Source organism: Tiliqua scincoides, chromosome 5, assembly GCF_035046505.1.
Source record: "Tiliqua scincoides isolate rTilSci1 chromosome 5, rTilSci1.hap2, whole genome shotgun sequence".
NCBI classification, from domain to species: domain Eukaryota; kingdom Metazoa; phylum Chordata; class Lepidosauria; order Squamata; family Scincidae; genus Tiliqua; species Tiliqua scincoides.
The window spans coordinates 80,632,228-80,654,910 of NC_089825.1; the positions used below are offsets into that span (position 1 = coordinate 80,632,228).

Sequence of the window (22,683 nt, forward strand, 5' to 3'; positions counted from 1 at the left end):
TCTAACCCAAACAACTCTGCAGCACTCTGTGCTTGTTGCAGCTGCTGGTCGAGGCGGAGGAGGAGAATTCCAAAGCCTGGGAGTTTAAAATCTGTTTGCAGAGTTGGAGAGACAATATCCCTGCTGCAGTTAGGAATGAGCTCTTCCTTTTCTTTTAAAATAGATGTTATGTTCAGGATGGCATTTGGAGATTGACAGCCCAATTCTATGCATGTCTATTCAGAAGTAAGTTCCATTAGAGCCAATAGGGCTTACTTCCAGGAAAGTGTGGCTAGGAGTGGGCTATTACTTGTTTGTTCACCCGCCAACTAATATTGTGTTTAGTTTGTTAGCTCCTTGCAATAGGACTATTGGCATGTTGACAAAAAATGCTGTTTCTCTGAACTGATGAGATATAATTCTCAGAATATAAAGTGAAGGAATAAAATAAAATAAAACAAACTGTTCACAGTCACACACATTTGTGCTATATGAGGATCATAGACTGAAACAGCATTTGAGTTAGAAGAGACCATAAGAAGAACACCTCTGGATCAGGCCAAAGTTCCATTCTAGTCCAGCACACAAGAAAACAAGAGACCTGCATCCTGGTGCCTTCCCTTGCATCTGGCACTCTTAGGTTCCTTACTTTAAATTTGGAGGTTGCACATACCCACCATGGCCTGTAACCTGTGATGGACATTTCCTCCAGAAATTTATCCAATCCCCTTTTAAAGGCATTGAGGCCAGATGCCATCACCACATCCTGTGGCAAGGAGTTCCCCTGATTAACCATACACTGGGTAAAGAAAGAAGTCCGCAGCCACTTTTCTTTGCTGCTGCTTCTTGTTTCTGGACAGACTCGCTGCTGTCCAGTCACGGCTGCCATAAAATTCTGGATTTCTCCATTGTTTTGCTCACTTCCATCCTGATGATGGAAGATATTTGCAGCCTTTTTCAGCTCACACAAGGTGCTAAAACTGTCAAGGCACTCCATCAGTTTTTTAAAGATTTTATTTTATCACTTTAAAAAATGAAGATTAAGACTTAGAAATAACAAATAAATAAAATGCATTAGTGCCAGCTTACAATAGCATAGCTAGGGGGATGCAAAGCAGTAAGTTTTGCAGGCACCTAAATGCGCCATGCAAGGGCCCTCCCCTTTGGAGCCGTCCCTGGTGGCAAGAGCAAAACCTGATCCTAACAACAGCTGACTGAAGAATGACACTGGTTCTGCTCTCCCTCAAACTCCCCAAATGGCCCTCCTAAGAAATGACCCTCCCCCAAACTTCTGTGGCACACTTGTGGACCATTCATGGCACACCAGTGTGCCTTGGCTCAGTGGCTGAAAATCTCTGCTGTGTTGTATTTTGAGACAATGGAATTGTCACTCTAGAGTTTTAATATCTCTATTCAAGGGGAAAGCGTTGTGGGGCGGCGCGCTTGCGCACTGAAAGAAACGAGCCACTCCTTGGCCCTTCAACTGGCAAAGGGCGGCTTACCAACCACGGGGATTGGTTTTTTTAAATAGGTGAAGGAACTGCGCATGCGCACCCAGAGGGTGCCTTCCGTCATCAATAAGGCGGCTGGTTCGAATCATGCAGGGGGCGGAGGTTTGGGGCCTGTTGTTCTGCTCACCGACTTCTCAGCCTGCTCTCGTTAGACTTCGGCCTGGGTCCTGCTGCTGCAATGGTAAAGGAGGGGTGGGCAGAGAGGACTGTCAGTACAAGTGAATTGAACTAATGGACACGTTTGTGTAGTCCTCCTTGTGTAATGAGTGTGCAGGCAATTGTGTTATTTGTCTACTAGGAAATGTGTGTGTATAGCAGAATTGCCTGTACAAACCACACGCACATTTCCTAGTGGACAAATGCCTGCACACTCATTTCATAAGTATGTTATTTGCCCATTAAGAAATGTGTGTGTGGTTTGTATAGACAATTGTGTTATTTGTCTGCTAGGAAATGTACACACACACCCTAGTGTACAAATAACACAATTTCCTGCACACTCATTACATATGTGTTATTTGTACACTAGGAAGTGTGTGTGTGTGTGATTTGTACAGGCAATTGTGTTATTTGTACACTAGGAAATGTGTGTGTGTGGTTTGTACAGGCAATTGTGTTATTTGTACACTAGGAAATGTGTGTGTGTGTATGTGTTCACTTTTTAGTGGACAAATAACACAATTGCCTGCACATGCATTACATAAGTGTGTTATTTGTCTACTAGGAAATGTGTGTGTGTACACTGGTTCTGCGTACACACACACGCACACACGAACGCATGCACATTTCCTAATGGACAAATAACACACTTATGTAATGTGCATGCGGGCAATTGTGTTATTTATACACTAGGAGGTGTGGTCTCTCTCACACTCACTCACACACACACATTTCTTAGTGGACAAATATCACAATTGCCTGCACTCATTACATAAGGAGGACTACACAGATGTGTCCATTAGTGACATTAACAAATAGCAATTGTTACATTAACAATTAATATATCCATTAGTTACATTAACAATGGTGGAAGCCCTGCTTGCTATATGTGATAGTTCTAAAGGAGCTTAAAAATTATATATATGTCTTAATTTGGATTCTGGTCTTCTCTCTCACCACAGGTTTTTAATATTGTTTTTCCTTCTGTGTGTATCTGTCAGTTATTGCTATTATGAGTGGGTCACTTTTTTTCCTTGTTACACCTGGGCTGTGTGCAGGCTTATTGGTGTGTAACCTTTGAGCTTTGCTGTTTTACATCCTGCCACCATCCCATGTGTGTGTATTCTTGCCTACTTAGGTGACCACTTAATGTAAGGTATCTTGCAAAGTGGGCTGTCATTCTCTATTGGACTTTAAAGTGACACAAGAGTCTGTTTTTGTGACATTAGGATTTACATGGCTACTCTTAGATGATCTTAAGATGGTAATACAGGAAGCCATTTTTTTCAGGCTAACTAAAAGCTGCTGCCCTGTGTATACACATCTTAGTAAGTCACATTGAACACGGTAGGACTGAATTCTGTGGATCAATGGTATATATTAGTGGTGATTAATGATGACATTTAGCATCATATTAGTTTATGCCCCCCCCCCCCAAAATGTAATGGCTTTCACTATAGCATGATTCTGGAACAAAAAACAGTGCCCTTTCCCTTTAGAAACATAGCCAGTAACTACTAATCTGTCACCAGTTTCCTTGTAAAGTTATGTGAGGAAGACGGAGATACTCCCCCCCCCCCACCAACTCCTATAGGGGGAAAGCTGAGGAGATCTCCCTTTCTGTATTTCAGAAGAGAAGCTACTTAAAATGGAATTTATTTTACTGGTGGTTGGCTGCTTCTCTTACTTTAAAGTGGATCAGTGTTTTTATCTGGGCGGAAATTTCTTATTCTTGATACTTTTCCACCTCCTGGGCTATTCTAAACCTCCTTTCTTCTCTCATAAGAAGAACCCTGCTGGATCAGGCCAAAGGCCTATCTAATCCAGCTTCCTGTATCTCACAGTGGCCCACCAAATGCCCCAGGGAGCGCACAACAGACACAACCTGCGTCCTGGTGCCCTCCCCTGCATCAGAGGCAGCCTGCTTCTAAAACCAAGAGCTTGCACATACCTACTATGACTTGTAACCCTCCCCTCCCCATTATTTTTGGCAGTGGATGCTCTTAACGTATTCAGAATTACAGATTAATGGTAGTGACCTTGTGTGACTACAAAATATTTTTCCATCTGACAAGATGGTAAGAGAAAGTTTATTTTGTATGTCTGGGGTGTATAAAAGGAGACTTTGAAGTGTATTAAGGGGCAGTTTAATCTGTTTCCTAATATTGATCTCTTAGATGGAAATATGAAGGTTTCCATTCTAAAAGAAACTTCCTTTTGGTATTCAACAGCTTTAAATATGTAATAGTAGCAATAAAGAATAAATAATCTGATCAGACTCAAGGTCCAGGTAGTCCTGCATCTTTTTACCAGCAATGGCCAGTTGGATGCCTCCAGGAAGCACATAAGCAGGGCGGTTGTGACAAGAACCCCCAGCCATATCCAGCATTCAGGGGTATACTGGCCCTATACAAGGAGGATTCATTTAGCTATTGTGGTTAATAGCAACTGATAGACAAATCTGCCATGCATTTATCTAATCCTTTAAAAAAGCCATCCCAATTAAGTTGTTGCATTTTATATGATGATTTCTGTGTTCTCATTATGCACTGTGTAAGGACTTCCTTTGGGCTGTCCTGAAACTACTGTACATGCTGGATCAGGCCAAAGACTCTTCTAGTCCAGTATCCTGTTTCCTATGGTAGCCCATCAGTTGCCTCTGGGAAGCCCACAAGCAGAGCATACATTTTGCCTTGGATCTGATATTATTATTATTAACATTAACAGTATTTAACACGGTCCCTCACCAAAGGCTACTGAACACGGTCCCTCACCAAAGGCTACTGAAAAAACTCCACAGTCAGGGAATTAGAGGACAGGTCCTCTCGTGGATTGAGAACTGGTTGGAGGCCAGGAAGCAGAGAGTGGGTGTCAATGGGCAATTTTCACAATGGAGAGAGGTGAAAAGCGGTGTGCACCAAGGATCTGTCCTGGGACCGGTGCTTTTCAACCTCTTCATAAATGACCTGGAGACAGGGTTGAGCAGTGAAGTGGCTAAGTTTGCAGACGACACCAAACTTTTCCGAGTGGTAAAGACCAGAAGTGATTGTGAGGAGCTCCAGAAGGATCTCTCCAGACTGGCAGAATGGGCAGCAAAATGGCAGATGCGCTTCAATGTCAGTAAGTGTAAAGTCATGCACATTGGGGCAAAAAATCAAAACTTTAGATATAGGCTGATGGGTTCTGAGCTGTCTGTGACAGATCAGGAGAGAGATCTTGGGGTGGTGGTGGACAGGTCGATGAAAGTGTCGACCCAATGTGCGGTGGCAGTGAAGAAGGCCAATTCTATGCTTGGGATCATTAGGAAGGGTATTGAGAACAAAACGGTTAGTATTATAATGCCGTTGTACAAATCGATGGTAAGGCCACACCTGGAGTATTGTGTCCAGTTCTGGTCGCCGCATCTCAAAAAAGACATAGTGGAAATGGAAAAGGTGCAAAAGAGAGCGACTAAGCTGATTACGGGGCTGGGGCACCTTCCTTATGAGGAAAGGCTACGGCGTTTGGGCCTCTTCAGCCTAGAAAAGAGACGCTTGAGGGGGGACATGATTGAGACATACAAAATTATGCAGGGGATGGACAGAGTGGATAGGGAGATGCTCTTTACACTCTCACATAATACCAGAACCAGGGGACATCCACTAAAATTGAGTGTTGGGCGGGTTAGGACAGACAAAAGAAAATATTTCTTTAATCAGCGCGTGGTCGGTCTGTGGAACTCCTTGCCACAGGATGTGGTGCTGGCGTCTAGCCTAGACGCCTTTAAAAGGGAATTGGACAAGTTTCTGGAGGAAAAATCCATTATGGGGTACAAGCCATGATGTGTATGCGCAACCTCCTGATTTTAGGAATGGGTTAAGTCAGAATGCCAGATGTAGGGGAGAGCACCAGGATGAGGTCTCTTGTTATCTGGTGTGCTCCCTGGGGCATTTGGTGGGCCGCTGTGAGATACAGGAAGCTGGACTAGATGGGCCTATGGCCTGATCCAGTGGGGCTGTTCTTATGTTCTTATGTTCTTAGTATTTATATACTGCTATTCAACAGAAAGTTCACAAAATGGTTTACAGAGAAAAATCAAACAACTAATGGCTTCCTGTCCCAAAAGGGCTCACAATCTAAAAAGATGCAAAAGAACACCAGCAGACAGCCACTAGAGTGAGGAGGGTCAGTTACTCTCCCCCTGCTAAATAAAAGAAGAGCACCCACTTAAAAAGTACCTCTTACCCAGTTAGCAGGGAAATCTTGAGATGTAAAGTATTGTTGCTAAACTTTGTGGTAGCACGTAATCATTGTGATCAATAATCATTGATAGACCTGTCCTCCATAACTTTATCCAATACCCTCAACTAGAAGCCTGAACCAAACTTGGTCAGTAACGGAGAAGTGGCTAGCAGTTCCTAGCTGCGAGAATGTGAGTAAATAAACAAAAACATTGCTGTTTCTCCTTTGCTGGCCAAAAAGGACAGATAACAAGAATTACCACCCATTGGAATGTTTAACACCTTAGTAGATGGAGAGGTGCCTGATCAAGCTTGATGGAATGTAGCTATGGATCTCCAGTTGGGAGGGGTAAAGAACTATGAGGGGCTAGAAACCAGGCCAACTTTAAGAAGGTTCTGTCCTCAAAAGTTTCTGATTGGACAGTCTAAGTATGAAGTCACCTCAGCACTATTAGCATAAGAAGTATAATAATGAGTGCCCCAAGGGGTGTGTTGGGTTCTTCTTGGGCAGAGTTTTTGGGTGCAACATCCTGCATGCTTTGAGTTCCATTGTCCACCATGGGCATCTGGCCTCATAGGTAGCCTGGAGCTAAAAGATCTACAAGAGTAACTGACCCAGGTGAGAGATAGGGATTAATAGAGATAGCCAGCTGGCTTTATTATTTTATTGCTGCTATGTTTCCTAGATGTTTATGCCTCTAGCACAGGGGTGTCCGAAGTTTTTGGCAGGAGGGCCACATCAGCTCTCTGACACTGTGTCAGGGGCCTGGGGAAAAAAGAATTAATTTACATTTAAAATTTGAATCAATTTACATAAGTTTACATAAATGAATATATTAAAGGCAAACTTATATGAATGAATGAAGGTCTTGCAATAGCTCAAGGCCTATAAAAGGCCTTGCACAAAGCAAGGCTGGCCTTTCCTTTGCTGCCACTACTGCATCATAGATGTGAAACAGCAAGAAGTGGAGGAAACCCTCATCCCACAGCTCATGTGAGAGGTCAAACAGTTGCCCTCACGCTGCGAGCAGTTGCGTCAGGCCAGTGTGGGCTCCAACAAATCTCCGGAGGGCCAGAGGCTCATTGGAGACTGGGGGCTTCCTGAGGGCCTCCTTGAGATGCCTCGAGGGCCGCAGGTGGCCCCAGGGCCAGGGTTTGGGCACCCCTGCTCTAGCATTTGCTGCCTTATGTAACCTTATGTACCGTATTTGCCGGCGTATAAGACGACTTTTTTGCCCTGAAAAACATGCCTCCAAGTGGGGGGTCGTCTTATACGCCGGGTGCACTTCAGTGGCGCTGGACCCACGCGACGGGAGGAGGGAATCTGTTGCGCAGAGGCGGGGTGAGCGCAGTGCTGCTGTCAGGCGCTGGAGGAGAGCCGCCGCTGGGTCTCCCCCGCCCGCTGCTCTGATGCCGGGGGCGTCCGAGCAGCCAGAGACCCAGGAGGAAGAGCCGCCGCCGCCGCAGGAGCAGCCGGCCAGGGAGGAGGAGCGGACTGAACCGCAGCTGCTGCCGAGCGAGGGGAGGAGTCTGGCGGCAGCCGAGTTCTCCAGGGGGGCCGCGAGCGGGGCCGGGCCGCAGCAGCTGCCGCGGTTGCCGCCTCCCGCCGGCGGAAGGCCGAGTACCCGCGCCGGCACCGCAACAGCCCCAGCGCCTGGCGGAGCCAGGAGCGCGAGGAGCCGCCGCCCGCTGCCAAGGCTGAACAGCCGCCTGGCAAGGCCTGCAAGAAGGGGACCTTGCACGGCGCGTGAGTCTCTTCCTCTCTGCTCGCTCGGGGCGGGGCGGGGCTCGTAAGACCTTCAGACCTTCCCCCGAAGTGGCACCGTCTCTATTCCCACGTTCGGCAGGCGGATGCTCATGGCTCGTGAAGGCGGTGATGTGCCTGGTCTGCTGTTTGACTGGCATTCAGGTGCAGCACTTTCTGGCCTCAATAGAGGTTTATCTGCTGCTGTGCTGCCCCTTGCCAGGCTTCGCCGCCTGTGGGGTTCTGACCAGCCTCTCCAGTGTTGTTTTCCTTCCACATGCATTTCCTTGGCCTGCACCACAGGCAGGCCCCATATCCGCAGGTTCTGTGTCTGCAGCCACCATCATCCACACTTAGAAGTCACTCCTAAAACTTGAGTGAGGCTGGCTTCTGAGTACAATCCATAGGATTGCCACTTGGATCCAGATGTTAGTTTGCTGCACAACCTGTCAGGGTTGTCACTTAAGCTACAAGGAGAGTGAAGGAGATGAACCATAAGGCTGCCTGCCTGTGTTCCTGAGAAGCATCTACCCGTCCATAGGGTCCACTTGGAGTGTTGCTTGCGCTGAGGAGGAGAGGAGTGTGTTGTCTTTAGTGAATTACGTTTAATAAACTTGCACTGTTTTATGTTTACTGTACATGTTTGATAACATACAGCCTTGTGACAGTTTTCCTGCATGTCATAAGCATTTGAATATAAATTAACATGTTGAAATAAAATCTGATGTTCTTTTACCTTTTATTTGGTGTGTGGAAGGTGTGCGGAAGAGGGGGTAGTCTTATACGGCGATTATATAACAAACTCTATATTTTGAGTGGAAATGTTGGGGGGTCGTCTTATACGCCCAGTCGTCTTATACGCCGGCAACTACAGTACTTAATAAACTAAAATACCTTTTACTAAGCTGTTTCATTGTCTATTGGGGACAAGGGTTCAGAATCCTGCCTAGCCATTCAGCAAGCTACCAAGTGCTCATTGAGGTCTAGTAAGGTGAGGACTGAAGCTCTAATTGGAGAAAGAGCTCAGTGCCTGCAAGGGATAGAATTAAGCCTAGAGGGTCTCAGTGTCCCTGGACTGAGGCACTGGCACATACAGGGTGGTGGCAGTACTACTGAACAGTGGGGCCTTGAGGGCTTTAGGGTTCGAGAATCAAGAACTCTGAGCACCCCAAACCCCCCTAGGTTTCCAACACTCACTCTCACATGTGTGTGTAGGTTTGCAGATTGAGAAGATCTTCACACTTTTCATGTTTTTCAAAACTGCTGATAAAGAATGCGTTTATGTACTGGGGGAAACTTGCCACTGAGGTTAGAGAAAAGCTTGTCAACAATTATTTTTCTGTCCATAGGCCTGTAGTCTGCAGAAGCTGTTTTCTGTGGAAGCAGAGTTTGAAGATGAGGTAAGAGAACATTCGTAACTTTTAGCTGTACAGTGGGGGAGATGGGTATCTAGTGGAGAGGGAAAGCGTTTCTGCTTACTTGCAAGGGGACATGTGATTTTTGGAAGATCCGAGCCAAGGCAGACCCTTGCTGACCAAGTCCGGGGCAAAGAACTTTTAGTTTTCAACTTCATTTGTGAGAATTTGAGATTTGGGGAAAAGAAGTTAAATGTCTGGAGTTGAGGAATAGTGCCTAATGGCAAGATTTTTATCTCTGTCTTTTTCTGATAGGATTTCCTGCTTGCTGTGAAGGATGTGGAGAAGCAGGTCTTGGGTCCAACCCCCACCAATTTGAGATGTTTGAGGCCTCTCTCTTCTGGGTTGACAGCCTCCAGCAAACCCCCCATACCTACTCAAGACTTGGGCACTCTTGGCCCTTCAGAGACTACATTCCCTGTCTTGCAGGTACCAAACTACTCCAGACTAAAATTTGGGGAGAATAACAGCCCCAGCAATGTCAGAAGCAACCAGACAACATCTCCCTGCAACTCCAAAGTTCAGAAGGACCTTGCAAGCTTGTCAACTGAATGTAAATCAAACTGCACTTCAGGCACAAGGTTCAAGTTCGTGAACCGACGTCCAGCAGCACTCCCCACTGGGGGTGCCCCTCATGGTGAGGACCTTGACAATGAGCTGTTCTTGAATGCATGCATGGATCTGGACAAACCTGATTCACTGTCACACCAGGAGCCTTCCAGGTTTGACTTTAAATCTCAGGGGCAGATGGAGGACAACAGTGTTAGTGAGAGAGTGGCCACTGCCAAGAGACCACGGACAGCAAGCTCAATGATGCCGATGAACCCTGTTGGGTCAGACACTTTGCACTTGGACAAGACTAGAAAGGAAACCCCAGTGGGGGTTGTTGGCCAGCCAGTGAAGGCATCTCCAAAGTCAGCTCTGAGACCCACCACTATGGGACCCTGCTTGTCCCAGTCTAACCTAAACACCAGCCTAGCTGCCCATCCAAACTTCAGCTACCAGACACCTAAGCAGCCTTTTCAAGCACCTTTGGTGAGATCCTACTCTCCCTCCTGTTCGATGAATACCCCGCTGAGACCAGCCACACCGCAGACACACAGTCAGAACAGCTTCATGCCTAGAATGGCCAGTAGTGGTGCTCAGCTCCTTACTGCATACGGACCTACAGTGACCCCACCTGCCACTCCTAACGCTCCCTGTTCAACTGGATCTGCTGGAAACCTCCAGACACCTGTGGTCACAAACCACCTTGTCCGTCTGGTCACAGCGGTTAACAAGACACCTCAGCTAACAGGTTGCCTACCTTCGCGGTCGAAGACTCGTCGCTTCCCTGGGCCTGCAGGCATTCTGCCACATCATGTAAGAGGCTTAGTGGGGCACAAGATCACTTACAGTTTATATATGCACAGGTGTGGGGGATGCAGCTGCCCCAACTTTTGTTTGTGTGGTAGAATATGATTACTGTATCTTTCAGCTGTATCCTCATTGTGAGTCTGCCACCACCAATCCTCAAAATGGGGAGTAAATGCTGCTATTTTCCAGCTGTTTCCTGGCTTTGAAATGGATGCCCTGGTGGTGATAGGGATTGTTCATGACTGCCTGAATGAATTCTTTAAATGCTTTGTTGGGTTTCTCACTTTGCCTAATAAAAAACTCAAAAATATGCAAATCATCACAGTAAAAATTCAAATTTAAATTAATAAAAACCACCATCAAAACCTCAGCAACTTAAAAAAGCTAAAACTGGGGTGGCGATTGGGGCAGAATTGGGAATGGAAGGAAAACCTTTGCCCATATTCTTCTGATAGGCCTTTGCCTCAAGGGGACAGAGTTGTGCACTTGATGAGGGAGTGGTTTCTGTGGGTCAGAAGGTAAAACTCGGTAATTTAGTCCAGCTGTGTGCCATTGGCATCTATAATTCCTTGGGCTGTGTTGTGTTGTGGGTGCCTTGGAAGCACAGAATTTGGTACAGAGTACCAAGCAACCATCCTCATAATCTTGGCTTCCATTTTTTTAAAGAAGAAAAAGTAGAATCTGCAATATATAAAAAACCCCTTGCGGAATACAGTAGCAAGAATCTGTCCCTAAAATATTTTTTTCTTGTTTCTTCAAAAAGCCTGATGGGAAAAACCTGGAAGAGATTCTGATTTCAGCTCCGCAGACACCAACTCACGGGGCTGTAGCAAAGTTACAAACAGAGGTAATTTCCTTCCACTTTTTCTTTTCTTTTTTTTAAATATTTTTTTTAAAAACCTTTATTAGGCATAAACATTTGATTGGTGAAGACTGTACAGAAACCGTAGAGAGAATATAAACCTAAGTAGTACACAGATATATGTGTATGTGCGCACCTACGTGTACACACCGATACAAACGTACATTACATTTTACATACAAACATGAATTATTTAAAAAACAGAAAACAATCAGTTACTCTGCAGATATTGCCAAGATGTAATCTACTCAGTGGTTAGTTGGTACAGAAAGCTTGGCTCGATTCAGATTACTCAAATTTAGGAATTGTGCGACTGAGAGGGTTGTATGCTCTACATCACCTGCTAGAAGGAATTGAATTATAGCTTTCTCAGAATGCCGTGTTTTAGCATGGAGCAAGGGAGAGAGAAATTGCTGTCTTAGCGGTTGATATCTGGAACAGTGCAACATAATATGTGTGGATGATTCTACTTCGCCTAAATTGCAGCTACATAAACGATCTTCCCAGGAGGCGTTTCTAAATCTGCCATGTAAGTCATTAGAGGGGGTCACATTGCAACGTAGCAAGGTAAAGGCCCTTCTCTCCAGGGGGTGCATTAGGAGGGACAGATATTTTGGTTGTTGACCACTTGTAATTTTAAGTTGAGAATTCAGAAGGGAACATGTTTTCTGTGCTGCGCCTAGAATCTCTTGCCTTTCTATATCATATAGTCTGGTTTTCACAAGTCTAGTGATAACCTCAGGAGAGGGAGCTCCTTGTAGATCGACCTCAAGGCCCATCTGTTGAGTTTTTTTTTATAAAATAGTACTCAACATTTTATACTGAGTACTGACAGAGTAAGGGGTCAACACTGAATCAGTCAACAGCCCCTCTAGCAGCAAGTCATGATCAGCCCTGAAAAAGGCGGATTGGCTGGGCGGTTTGAACGCGGGCACAGATTGGCCGGCGCACTCAGCCAACGGGAGGGGTGCGGCGGCCAGGCTAGGCGGGTGCCGAGGCGATGGGGTTGCTGGGGGTGCTGGCGCGGGGCCTAACGCAGGGCACAGACCGCACAGCGGCCTAGATGAGCAAGCGTGGCCCACGCAGCTTCTACAAGAGCCGCGGCGCGCAGCCGCTGGGCCGCCTCGGGGAGCCGCAAGTTCCACTTTTTCTTTGCCTGATGAAATATATCAAAGGTAGGGCTTGAGAATTCTGTGTAGCTTGTGAGGCATTTGTGCAGTATGGCTACCTCAAGGTTGAAGCTTGTCATCTTTCTTTTTAAAACTCAGTTATTGCAATGATCCTATAAGTGAACAGCATTTGTGCCCAAGTGAGCATTTGAGTCCAAGTGAGCCATAGTTTAGTGATTGAACATACAGCTTTGAATATGTAAGATCCCAGGTTCAATCCCTGACATTCCCTGTTAAAGTATGATGGATAGCTAGGTTGGGAAGTGTAACAGATCAATGAAGTCCTTCTCCCTTGTAGAATTCAAGATGAACAAGGAGAGACATGCTGATAAATAACAAATATTTATTGTGGATACATAACTGATAAATGACTGCATTGGTAGATAGTAAGGCATTTATAGATACCACAGCTGGGAAAGGTGTCAAGAGTATGTATCGAAGAGCTATCCAACCTTGATTGCTGTTGCAGTGTAGTACAGGTTGAGCCTCATTATTTGCATGTGTTCCATTCCAAGCACTCACAAGGATGGCAAAAAATGCACTATAGCAAATCAATTTATAAAACAAAGTTTCTTTGCTCAGGTGATTTAAAAACAGCCTTGCTGACCTTTGTGATGTAAGATAAGAGTCATTAAGAAGACAGTCCATCAATCAGTTGTCCTCCAAGCGCTTACAAAGGCTCTTCACTCAGTCCTTCCTTCACCAATGCAAAGTGATCACCTTTCTTTCATGTGCTCAGAGCGAAGGGGGGGGTGCTGGAGAGAAAAGGATTGATGGATTGTCAGCCAGCTGCACGCTTGCGTGCTCTCTCTCTCATTAAGAAGGCTATTGTTAAAGGACTGTTCAGTTTTTTAAAACTGACTTTAAAGGGATGCATTTTTCCCCTTCTCCAGGGATCAGCACATTCCTTCTCATTTGCAGTGGCCATTCATGTTGAGTCAAATCTGTGTATAAAAAATCTGTGTATAACAAGGCTAGACCTGTAATTAAAAGCCTGAGTTATGACTTGACACTCCCATGAATACAGTGGTTTTAGGCAGATTGTTGGTCAGTCCTGTCCCACTTAATCTGTAAGATAGGGTAATGCTGGCCTGCCTTTACAGAGCAATTGTAAGGATTGCTGAGAAATGCTCTAAGCGTTTAAGGAGTGAGCTATAGAAATGCAAAGGCTTACACAGACTTTTGCTCTTCTAACCACTTGTGATCCTGACCTCTGCCACCTGGGGCCAGGACTGCAAAATCCTTCCCCCTGGCCTAAAAATGTCACTTGCAGTTTTTAGGCCTTCTGAGAGCCAGGGAAGGCCAAGCACAGGTGGCGCCCCGGGCATTTCCCCCCCTGCCCCCAGGTACGCAAATGTTTCTAACAACTTGTATATTTAATGCTGGGTGATGGCAGGGATAGGTTGAGAGGAGGGTGGTTCTGGGGCAGCAGAGGGAGTGGTGAAACAATATTGTGTGCTCTTTATTGGGCAAAGTAGCTTTCTTGTGAATGATGTGTCTCCCTGGTGCTGAGCAAGTCACCCAATGGTAGGCTTAAGCCAGTATATCTTAATTTGGAATTGTGTGCTTTCAGGAAATGCCTGCTTCACAGCAGCCAATTGATGAATTTGGAAGAGGCCCTTGGGTAACCATGAAAACAGAGCTGGGATTAGACGAGAGAGATCCATCTTGCTTCCTTAGGACATACAGCGTGGTCATGGTGCTTCGGAAGGTAGGCAAGGCATGGTTTGGAGGTAGAGAAGTTCTGCTTCAATGACTGTACAAACTCCAAGCAGGTGTAGATCTGAGCAGTAATGTATAATGAAGACCACTGAAAGTCAAATTTAAGAGCAGGGTAGAAATACAAGAACACTTTAAAAAGATAATACTGGAGTTCTAACAGAGAGGTTTGGAAGAGCTGATAATTTGTTGTCCCTTCCAAATTCAGCCCAAGAGAGGTCATAGGAAGGGCTGTGTTGCAGGATACTGCCGCCCGCTTCTCTTAGACAGAGCTGCTAGCTCCACATTTGCAGGAAGCCTAGTTTGGGGGGGGGGGGTAGTGGAGAGCTGGAGAAATTATTAGAAATTAAACTAGCTGATAGGCAGCAGCCACATATCCCAAGCAAGTGTACATAGTGCCTAGGAGACTGAGCTGTCTTCCCTGGTTTTAATCTCATCTCTATCATTAACATACTAGTTGACCTGAGGCAACTTTTTTGTGCCATGACCCCTAAAATAACATGAAGCTGGGGATCCACAGCCAATCCCACCCACCCCCTCGCCCCATTGCTGCTCACCCTGTTCCCTCTTGTGTCTTCACAACAACCCTGTGAATTAGTAGCCTGAGCAGGGCTGACCTTAAGAGCTGCAGGCCAAGACAGTGAAAAGAGGCTGTGCAGAATTATATCAGGAACTCAGTTTTGATAAGGCAGTACCATTACTGAATTGGATAGAAGCCTTCTCTTGCACAGGCTTTGTAAGGTTGCCACAACCACTACCCCCAAAATGAGGCTTCATGCCTCCATTGGGGTTGTGATCCACAGGTTGAAGAACACTGCCAAGCCACTCCTCTCAGCATCCACTCACCAGCTTAAATATAGGAACAGTAATACTTCCTCACCTTATGGGGTGTTGTAAGGATTACATCAAGCCTATACATAGGAAGCACTTAGCACCCTCAGAAATGTTATACAAATGCTAAGTTAGGACATAAGAAGAGCCCTGCTGGACCAGGCCTGGGGTCCATCTAGTCCAGCTTCCTGTATCTCCTAGTGGCTCACCAGCTGCCTCAGGGAGCACACAAGATACTTGCATCTCACTGCTGCTCCCCTGCATCTGGTGTTCTATTTACCTTTGCACACACCCCCAATGAAGACAACAGACTGTACTTGGGTTTGTGCCAATTTGTTAAAACACTGTGACCAATTTTTAACGCATGAAACCTACTGAACATACCTTCCCTCCCTCACCAGTCTGGGGTGCATGAAAAAACTGCCATCCATGGCCAATTCAAATGACAGAAAAAAATTCTTACCCACCCCTCTTTGTTGAGCGACCAGCTAATCTCAGACTATATGTACCCATCATGGCTTGTAACCTGTGATCCTCCAGAAATCTATCCAAATATTATCCGTCCTCTGTTCCTTTGTGCTCCCTCTCCAGAGTGATGAGATCTGTGTGGGTAGCTGCTAGACAACCATCCTTATTTACCTGCTATCTATCCCACTACCTTTCTCAAGGAGAGGGGCAGAGGCTAGCAATGATTTTTCTTTGACCAGCAGTCATTCTGCTATGTGCCTCTGCACTGCAAAGGGCTGGAGGAACCATATTCTAAAATGCTCCCGTCCTGCTTCTCTTAACTCAAAGGCACACTAACTCCTGCTTCAGTTTGTCTGTCCTCTAGCTTTCCACAGACAAGTTTCCATTGCTTGTTCTCTTCCACTTAGGCAGCTCTAAAGCAGCTTCCCAAGAACAAGGTGCCCAGCATGGCAGTCATAATTAAATCACTCATGCGGACCAACGTTGATGCAGGTGCTGTGTTCAAAGACCCCACCGGTAAGAGTGAAAAGAGCTTAGCTTAGTGGTTGGAGGAGGAGGGTGTTGCATTTCCCTGTAATGTACAACATGGGTACAATCTGTTACCCTTTCCCGATTTCTAAGTTTTGTAGAAGGGGCAGGGCTTGTTTCATTCACTGAGAGGAAGCAGCAGTCAACATATGCCACAGATATGCTCACCAACTACTGATGCTGAGTAAAATGTGTAAGAGAGTCCTAACCTTGTAATGGGAGATTGAGAGTTGAACAATAGACTTTTTCAGAGCTTGGATAAATACTTCATCTTATTTGTTCAGTTCTGTGCTGGATCCACATATTCTTAGTTCTAAGATACTGACGCCAAATGTTTAGGGGTTGATTAAATCCACCACGTAAATAGGTTTTGGGGATCGGGGCAGTTGCTGTTCCCCTGTTGCTCCTACCAGCTGTTTCTCAAGCCAGGAAAGCATGAGTTTTTCCCTGGCCAGGTCCCTTGTTCCCTTCCATCTCATGTTCTGTGGCAGAACACTGCGAAATATGCTAATGTAGTTCTGCTTTGGACTCACTGTGATGTTGTACTTATGTCTTCTGCTATGTAGGGGAAATGCAGGGTACGGTACATCGCCTGTTACTGGAGGAAAAGGAGAATGAATTTAAAGCTGGTGCAGTACTTCTATTAAAGCAGGTACTAGGAAGCAAGGCATTCAAGGCTGGGCAGACTTTCTTGAATTCCATGGCACAAAAAAAGTTTATTTTTTTAAAAAACACTCACCTAGATCTTCTTACATTATTTCTTGTTACATGGAGACTATTTTTGATAGTTGAAAACACAATATTTTGAGCGATATTTTGTCTTGCATGTTCCCTTCTCAGTCCGCCTAGCACATCCATTGCAAATGAGGCACTGAGTAGCATAAGCAAAAACAGAAAGGCAGGTGCCTGTCCTGAGAAGCTTACATTTCAGCAGGAAGAAGGGAGAAATGCATCATGAGTGCCATTAGCAAGTTATTAACTGACTGTGAGGACACAGAAATTCATAAAATAATTCTTCCCCCTTTTTCATGCCCATACTGGTTTTTTTGTGGTGTTAACAGAATAAACTGGTGGTTCTCAAACTTTTAGCACTGGGACCCACTTTTTGAATGAGAATCTGTCAGGCCCCACCAGAAGTGATGTCATGACCAGAAGTGACATTATAAAGCAGGGAAATTTTTAACAATCCTAGCCTGTAATCCTACCCACTTTCCCAGAAGTCCCATTGACTATTATTGTGAAAAGTATATACATAGTAGCCTGTTAAAAGTACAGATCTGTAAAATTTCCCTAAATGCAGTCACATATCATGGTAGCATCAAGCAGCAATGGACCTCCCCAGCCCTGCGCCTGGGGAAAAGATCTGCGATGGCGCCTTCCGCAGGCTATCACTGCTGCCCCTCACGGAAATCCACCCCCCTACTCACCTGAGGCTCACGGTGCCTCACACAACCTGAGTCCACGTCAGGGAAGCCTCTCTGAGGTTCTCCAACTCTATAAACAGTACTTCTAGGAAACACAGTTTCCGACCCCGTTGGGAGCCTCAAAGAAGCTTCCGAGGGGTCCTAGAGGCTTGCGCCTGGGGCACTTGCCCCATCGGACCTAATGGTAGGTCTGCAACTGGCATTGTCTAATATATTACAAATAATATATTGAAATGAATGGGGACCCACCCACAGTTTGGGTGGGTACCAGTGGGTCCCAACCCACAGTTCGAGTTAGCTTAGTTTTGTCATAATTTAGTCACTAGAATAAGCTATAAAATCCTGAACAACCTGAACTTGTCATCTCTGAGAGACTTCCTCCACCTCTATATTCCATTTATTCCAGGTCAGTGACCTTTAACACTGACCTGGAACACTTTTAAGTATCCAAAATGACATCTGCAAGAATCTGCAGAGAGGTGTTCTCCATTGGAATATCTATTATTGGTGAGAATATACATCTTCTGGAAATAGTATAAGACAGTGCTATTCAAGCTGGCTTGTATTGGCAAGGGATTGCATAGAACAGTTAGCAGATTGGTTACTTTCCCTTCTAGGCTAAACTAGAAGTTCAATTAGACAGTCTTATTTCATTCCCCACCCCTTCTTTAGCAACTGAATATATGTACCCCTAGTGCAATAAAGAAAAGCGACATCATTTGGAAAGACACTTAACTGTGTTTTGCTGGTCAAAGATTTAAAAAGTCCATATGTTTGTGTAAATTCTACCTGCTTAGAGATTATTCAAGCAGGTTGGGAAATCTGCACATAATGGCTTGATATACTCTATAGGTAGATACTGGGAATCAGAAAGGGGGAGGGTTAATATCTGCTTTGGTTTCACAGGTGGGCGTTTTCTCTCCTTCCCATCGCAACCACTACCTCAATGTGACACCCAACAACTTGGTGAAGATATATCCACCAGGACTAAGCAGTGGGAAGCCCCCTCAGCTGTGCCTTGACATTAGGGAAAGAATGAAGATGGTGCCACCACAGGTAGGGTCCAGCAGGGTTAGATGGATATAAGGAAGGCTGTGTGTGGCAAGCGCAAAAAAAAAAGAATTTTTTGTGTGTTTCGGAACAATGAAGCTCATAATCACTGGAGCCATTATGATTGATTATAATGTATATGTGTGGGGAAATTTTAGGAGCCAGAGGGTGGATGAAAGATCTCCAATAGTAAGGAGATGGGTATTAGTACCCTGCTAGATCCTTGCTCTTCTTTAGGGTTATGCACAATACTAAAAATGGCAGAACTGATTATTCCAAATAAGAAAATATAGAAACATGCATAATATGTAGGTCACAAAATTCAGTTTTCCTTGGTTTGAAAATTTGCACATGTGGACTTTGTATTGAAATTTTAAATAGATGGTACAGTGATTAAAGTGTTGATCTAGTATTGGGAAGACCTGGGAATGAATCTCCACTCAGCATTGCAACTCACTGGGTGATCTTGAGCCAGTTCTTACTATCCATCTAACAGTTGGACAGACTATTATTGTGATAACATTTGTTTGTTTTTCACATCCTTATACAGCACCCCATTTCCTCCAAGGAGCTCAAGGTGGTGCACTTAGTTCCTTCTTTTGTCCTCACAACTACTTTGAAGGGTAGGTTAGGTTGATAGTGACTGGTCCAAGGTCACTCTGGAAGCTTCATGGCTGAACGGGGATATAAATATGTATCTTCCAGGTCTAAGTCTAACTCCCAAACCACTACACCATCATGGCTCTTCCAGCTGAAGAGCAGGAAATAAAACAAATGGAATCAGTGGCAAAAACGGGATTTAAACACAGGTCTCCCAGGTTTAAGTTAAGCCATTTCATTTGGGTTCCAGGCTCTCTTGATTGAATTAGCTAGGGTAGCAATTGCCTGATTGTATCTGGCCAGGAAGGCCCATTGTTTGCTGGACTCTTGCTACTGGGGTTATGCTATGTCTGGCACAACTACTACACATCCTACATAAGGCTCACAGTGGCTCATTTCCCTGTATCCAAAGCGCCTGAGGTTGGAGTCTTTGAGGAGAAAATCTGGCCTGCCTGGCCATTTTGCTTATGCAGCTTAACAGTGAAGCCATTCTGGCTCCCAAGGTGTGAATCTGGGTATCAACAGTGCTTATCTGTTCTCAGTGTGTGAGACAATAAATAACTATTTCATTATACTGCAGTACAGCATGTTGGAAGTGAAACAAAAAACAGAAGGGTTCACTCCACACATTCATGTAGTTTTCCAAGAAGTTCCAATTTACCATGGTAGGGTAAGAAATGAGGGTGAAGGAAGACAATGATGGAAAAGGGGGTGTTCCTGAAACACATTGCCCTACCCTTCCTAGTGAGTGGAAGATTGTGTTCCCTGTGCATTCTTTCTCTTTCCAGGCCCTGTTGAAAGTATTCAGTCTAATTTATACAAAAGGTAAAGCAAATAATCTTATATGGAGAGTGCCCCAGGTTCGCTGAATAGTATCTTGGGTAGCAGAGCCTGGGTTACACCTCTGCCTCTGTTCTTAGAGAGTTTCCATCTGTCAGTGTAGATGAGTGATGTGACTTGGTCAGAGATATTGGGAACCAGTGATGGTATGATGCCAGTTGGAGGGGAGGGACCCAAGACTCAATGGTAAAGTGTGCAAAACGTTCAAACAAACACTTAACTTTCTCTTGGGATCATGTATGTGCAGGTCGAGTCAGAATTCCAGCCGGGTTCTCCTGCAGACTTCCCAATCATCATGGCCACAACACACTGTGGGAGCAGACAAGGGTGTGAGATGGATGAGAACCACTGCCCTGATGCATCCGCATCCACAACAGGGTTGTCATTGCCATCACTACCTGGGTCCTGTGGAGTAGGCAAATCCATGTTGAGTGTACCATCCCCAAAGACTCAAAAGGCTGATTCAGGTAAATATGTTCCTGAACAGCAAGAGATGAATGTTTGTCTTCCTGTCTTTCCTCACTCCCACCTTTGCATTGTCCAGAAAATGGGGTGCATGTGTTACACAAGTCTTCATGAGCCAGATTCTGCCTCAGGGCCAGGTATTGACAGCTTTCCCTGCACTAAAATATCCAATAGCTAGCAAATTGGCAGGTGATATGCAGTGGCCTGGATTTGGCCTCTGAGCATCAACTGTAGGTTAATTATACAAAGGTAGAATAAGGTACCTGGTGTTATTAGAACTTTAGCTGTTACTTTTAAAAATAGTTACTCATGGGAGTTACTCATGGGAGTAACAATAGTCCTCATGGGAGTGTGAAGAGAGATCAGATCAGCAGTGCCGGGTGAAGGGGATGAAACCAAAGAAGAACATGCCATGGCTTTTTGCTAGTAACAGAACAGACTTTGTTCTGTGAGCTCTACTCTTGCTTGCCCTTGAGCCCCTAACAGCAATGCTTTTCAACCTTTTCTCTCTCGCAGCACACTGACAAGTTGCTAAAATTGTCAAGAAATATCATCAGTTATTTGACAATTGACAAGGTACACCATGCTGCTGGTGGGGATTTCACATCCCCCAAATGCCCTACTAGTAAATGATCCCCAAACTCCCACTGCACACCTGAGGACCATTTGCAGCGCACCAATGTACACCCTGGTTGAAAATTACTGACTTACAGAATCAATTAGGCAAATGTTGGGATTGGGGATGCACATGTGCAAAGACACCCTTTTCCTCCCCCGTTAGTGCCATAGCCTCACTGTACAGTAATAATGGCAACCCTGAAACTGAGCACTTTAGCCCTGTAGAGCATAGTGGGGGAAGTTTCAGGAGAGTGGGAAAGGACGAAGATATCCCCTGAGCCCGAAACATAAGAGAGCCCTTGTTCCAAGGAGTCCCAGACCAAACCGTTCCTGCTTAAGGGCTGCTGGAATACATTGCAGTGTTTTATTGGAGGTCACCACTTGCAAGTTTGCCTACAGTGAGGAAAAGTGGTTGAAATGTTTTCGCCTTAAATTGAAGAAAACAGATGAGGTTCTGGGAAGCTCCACGTGCCTATAGTGACACCATCCCACATGCATCCCTGAGTGGTGGGACGGGGTGACCTATTTTCTATTTAGCAACCTGACTGACACTGCCTGTTCTGTCCGTGCAGATGACTTAGACCAGCTTCTTGGAGAACTACCTGATGACTTTTTCTGCCTCTCAGATGCACAAAGCAGGCTGTGACGGTTCCCTAGTGCTCAAAATAAGAGGGCATTGCTGCTGTAGAACTGAGGATGTTACCTTGAGCTCCCATAAGTTCTGTTGTGCTACAAGGCTGAATGGAATTTTCCCCTTTGGCATCATACACAGGCTATAATAAGGAAAAGATGCACTTTTGTAAGAATGATTCAATCTGATACTTCCATGGGACTGAATGATTCAATCTGATACTTCCATGGGACTGAATGGAAACTGGGCTCCTGCATTAGTGGCACTGGCCCTTAAACACATTTTTGCTCTTCTGCAATCTGCCCTTCATCCAAAGTCGTGTCTCTTTGCTTTGAGGGCTGTCTAGAAGAAATGCCATGTAATCACACATTCAGCCTTCAGGATCCACAGCAGACTTGCTCCTGCCAGTAATGAACTTTACCAGGCTGTTGAAGACAGCCACAACAGCCACTTAACATTTTGAGCAGCTGCCATTCTCTTGGCATTTGAAATGCAAGATTCCTTGATGCCATCTTGCAAATCTATTGCAACACAGTCTATCTTATAAATAAGTTAGTGTTCGAGGAACACAGGTGGGTTAACAAACCAGTAAAAAAACAAATATTAGATGTCAAGTGGACTTTTGGTTATAGACCTTTGTAAAAGAATTTCTTGCCTTTTTATCTAATTTTTTTCTTCCTTTTTGCTGTTTGCATATTTTGGTTTACAATGTTTGTATGGAGACAGTTTTTAAAGGCAGAATAATGTAGATGTCAATATGGACAAATGTATAAGTTGTACTGTAATTAAACCTAATTTATGGAGTTGGATACCAAATGTCTTGTTTCCTGTTAGATCAGTGATTTTCATCTCATGGCACACTGAGAAGGTTCTAAAATTGTCAAGGCACACCATCTTTTTCTTACTGTTGACAAGCCACACCTCACAACTGGCTGGGGGCTCATATTGCTCAGTAGCCCTACTAATATATGACTCTCCCCCAGACTCCCGCAACACACCTGCAGACCATCTGCAAATGGTTGAAAATCATTGTGCTAGACAATCTACCCTAATCTAAACTCTGGATGTGGCAGAGTATTGCACATTTGGAGCTT

At 45.0% G+C, this 22,683-nt stretch overlaps 1 protein-coding gene across 1 annotated transcript; it reads left to right on the forward strand.

Moving 5' to 3' along the window:
- Positions 1–1,633: 1,633 nt before the first annotated feature.
- On the forward strand, positions 1,634–21,604 carry HROB (homologous recombination factor with OB-fold). The gene is made up of 11 exons (XM_066629250.1): positions 1,634–1,671; positions 8,963–9,013; positions 9,284–10,390; positions 11,148–11,231; positions 13,989–14,126; positions 15,841–15,949; positions 16,528–16,613; positions 18,292–18,441; positions 19,824–19,860; positions 20,253–20,342; positions 21,531–21,604. Exons 1-11 carry the CDS (start codon positions 1,669–1,671, stop codon positions 21,602–21,604), a joined length of 1,929 nt encoding a protein of 642 aa, XP_066485347.1. The 5' UTR covers positions 1,634–1,668.
- Positions 21,605–22,683: the final 1,079 nt, after the last annotated feature.

What these genes read in the sequence shown, in the direction of transcription:
- HROB (XM_066629250.1), top strand. An exon ending in AAGCAGAGTTTGAAGATGAG is followed by an intron (nt 9,014 to 9,283) that starts GTAAGAGAACAT and finishes TTTTTCTGATAG; the next exon opens with GATTTCCTGCTTGCTGTGAA. An exon ending in CAGGCATTCTGCCACATCAT is followed by an intron (nt 10,391 to 11,147) that starts GTAAGAGGCTTA and finishes TTCTTCAAAAAG; the next exon opens with CCTGATGGGAAAAACCTGGA.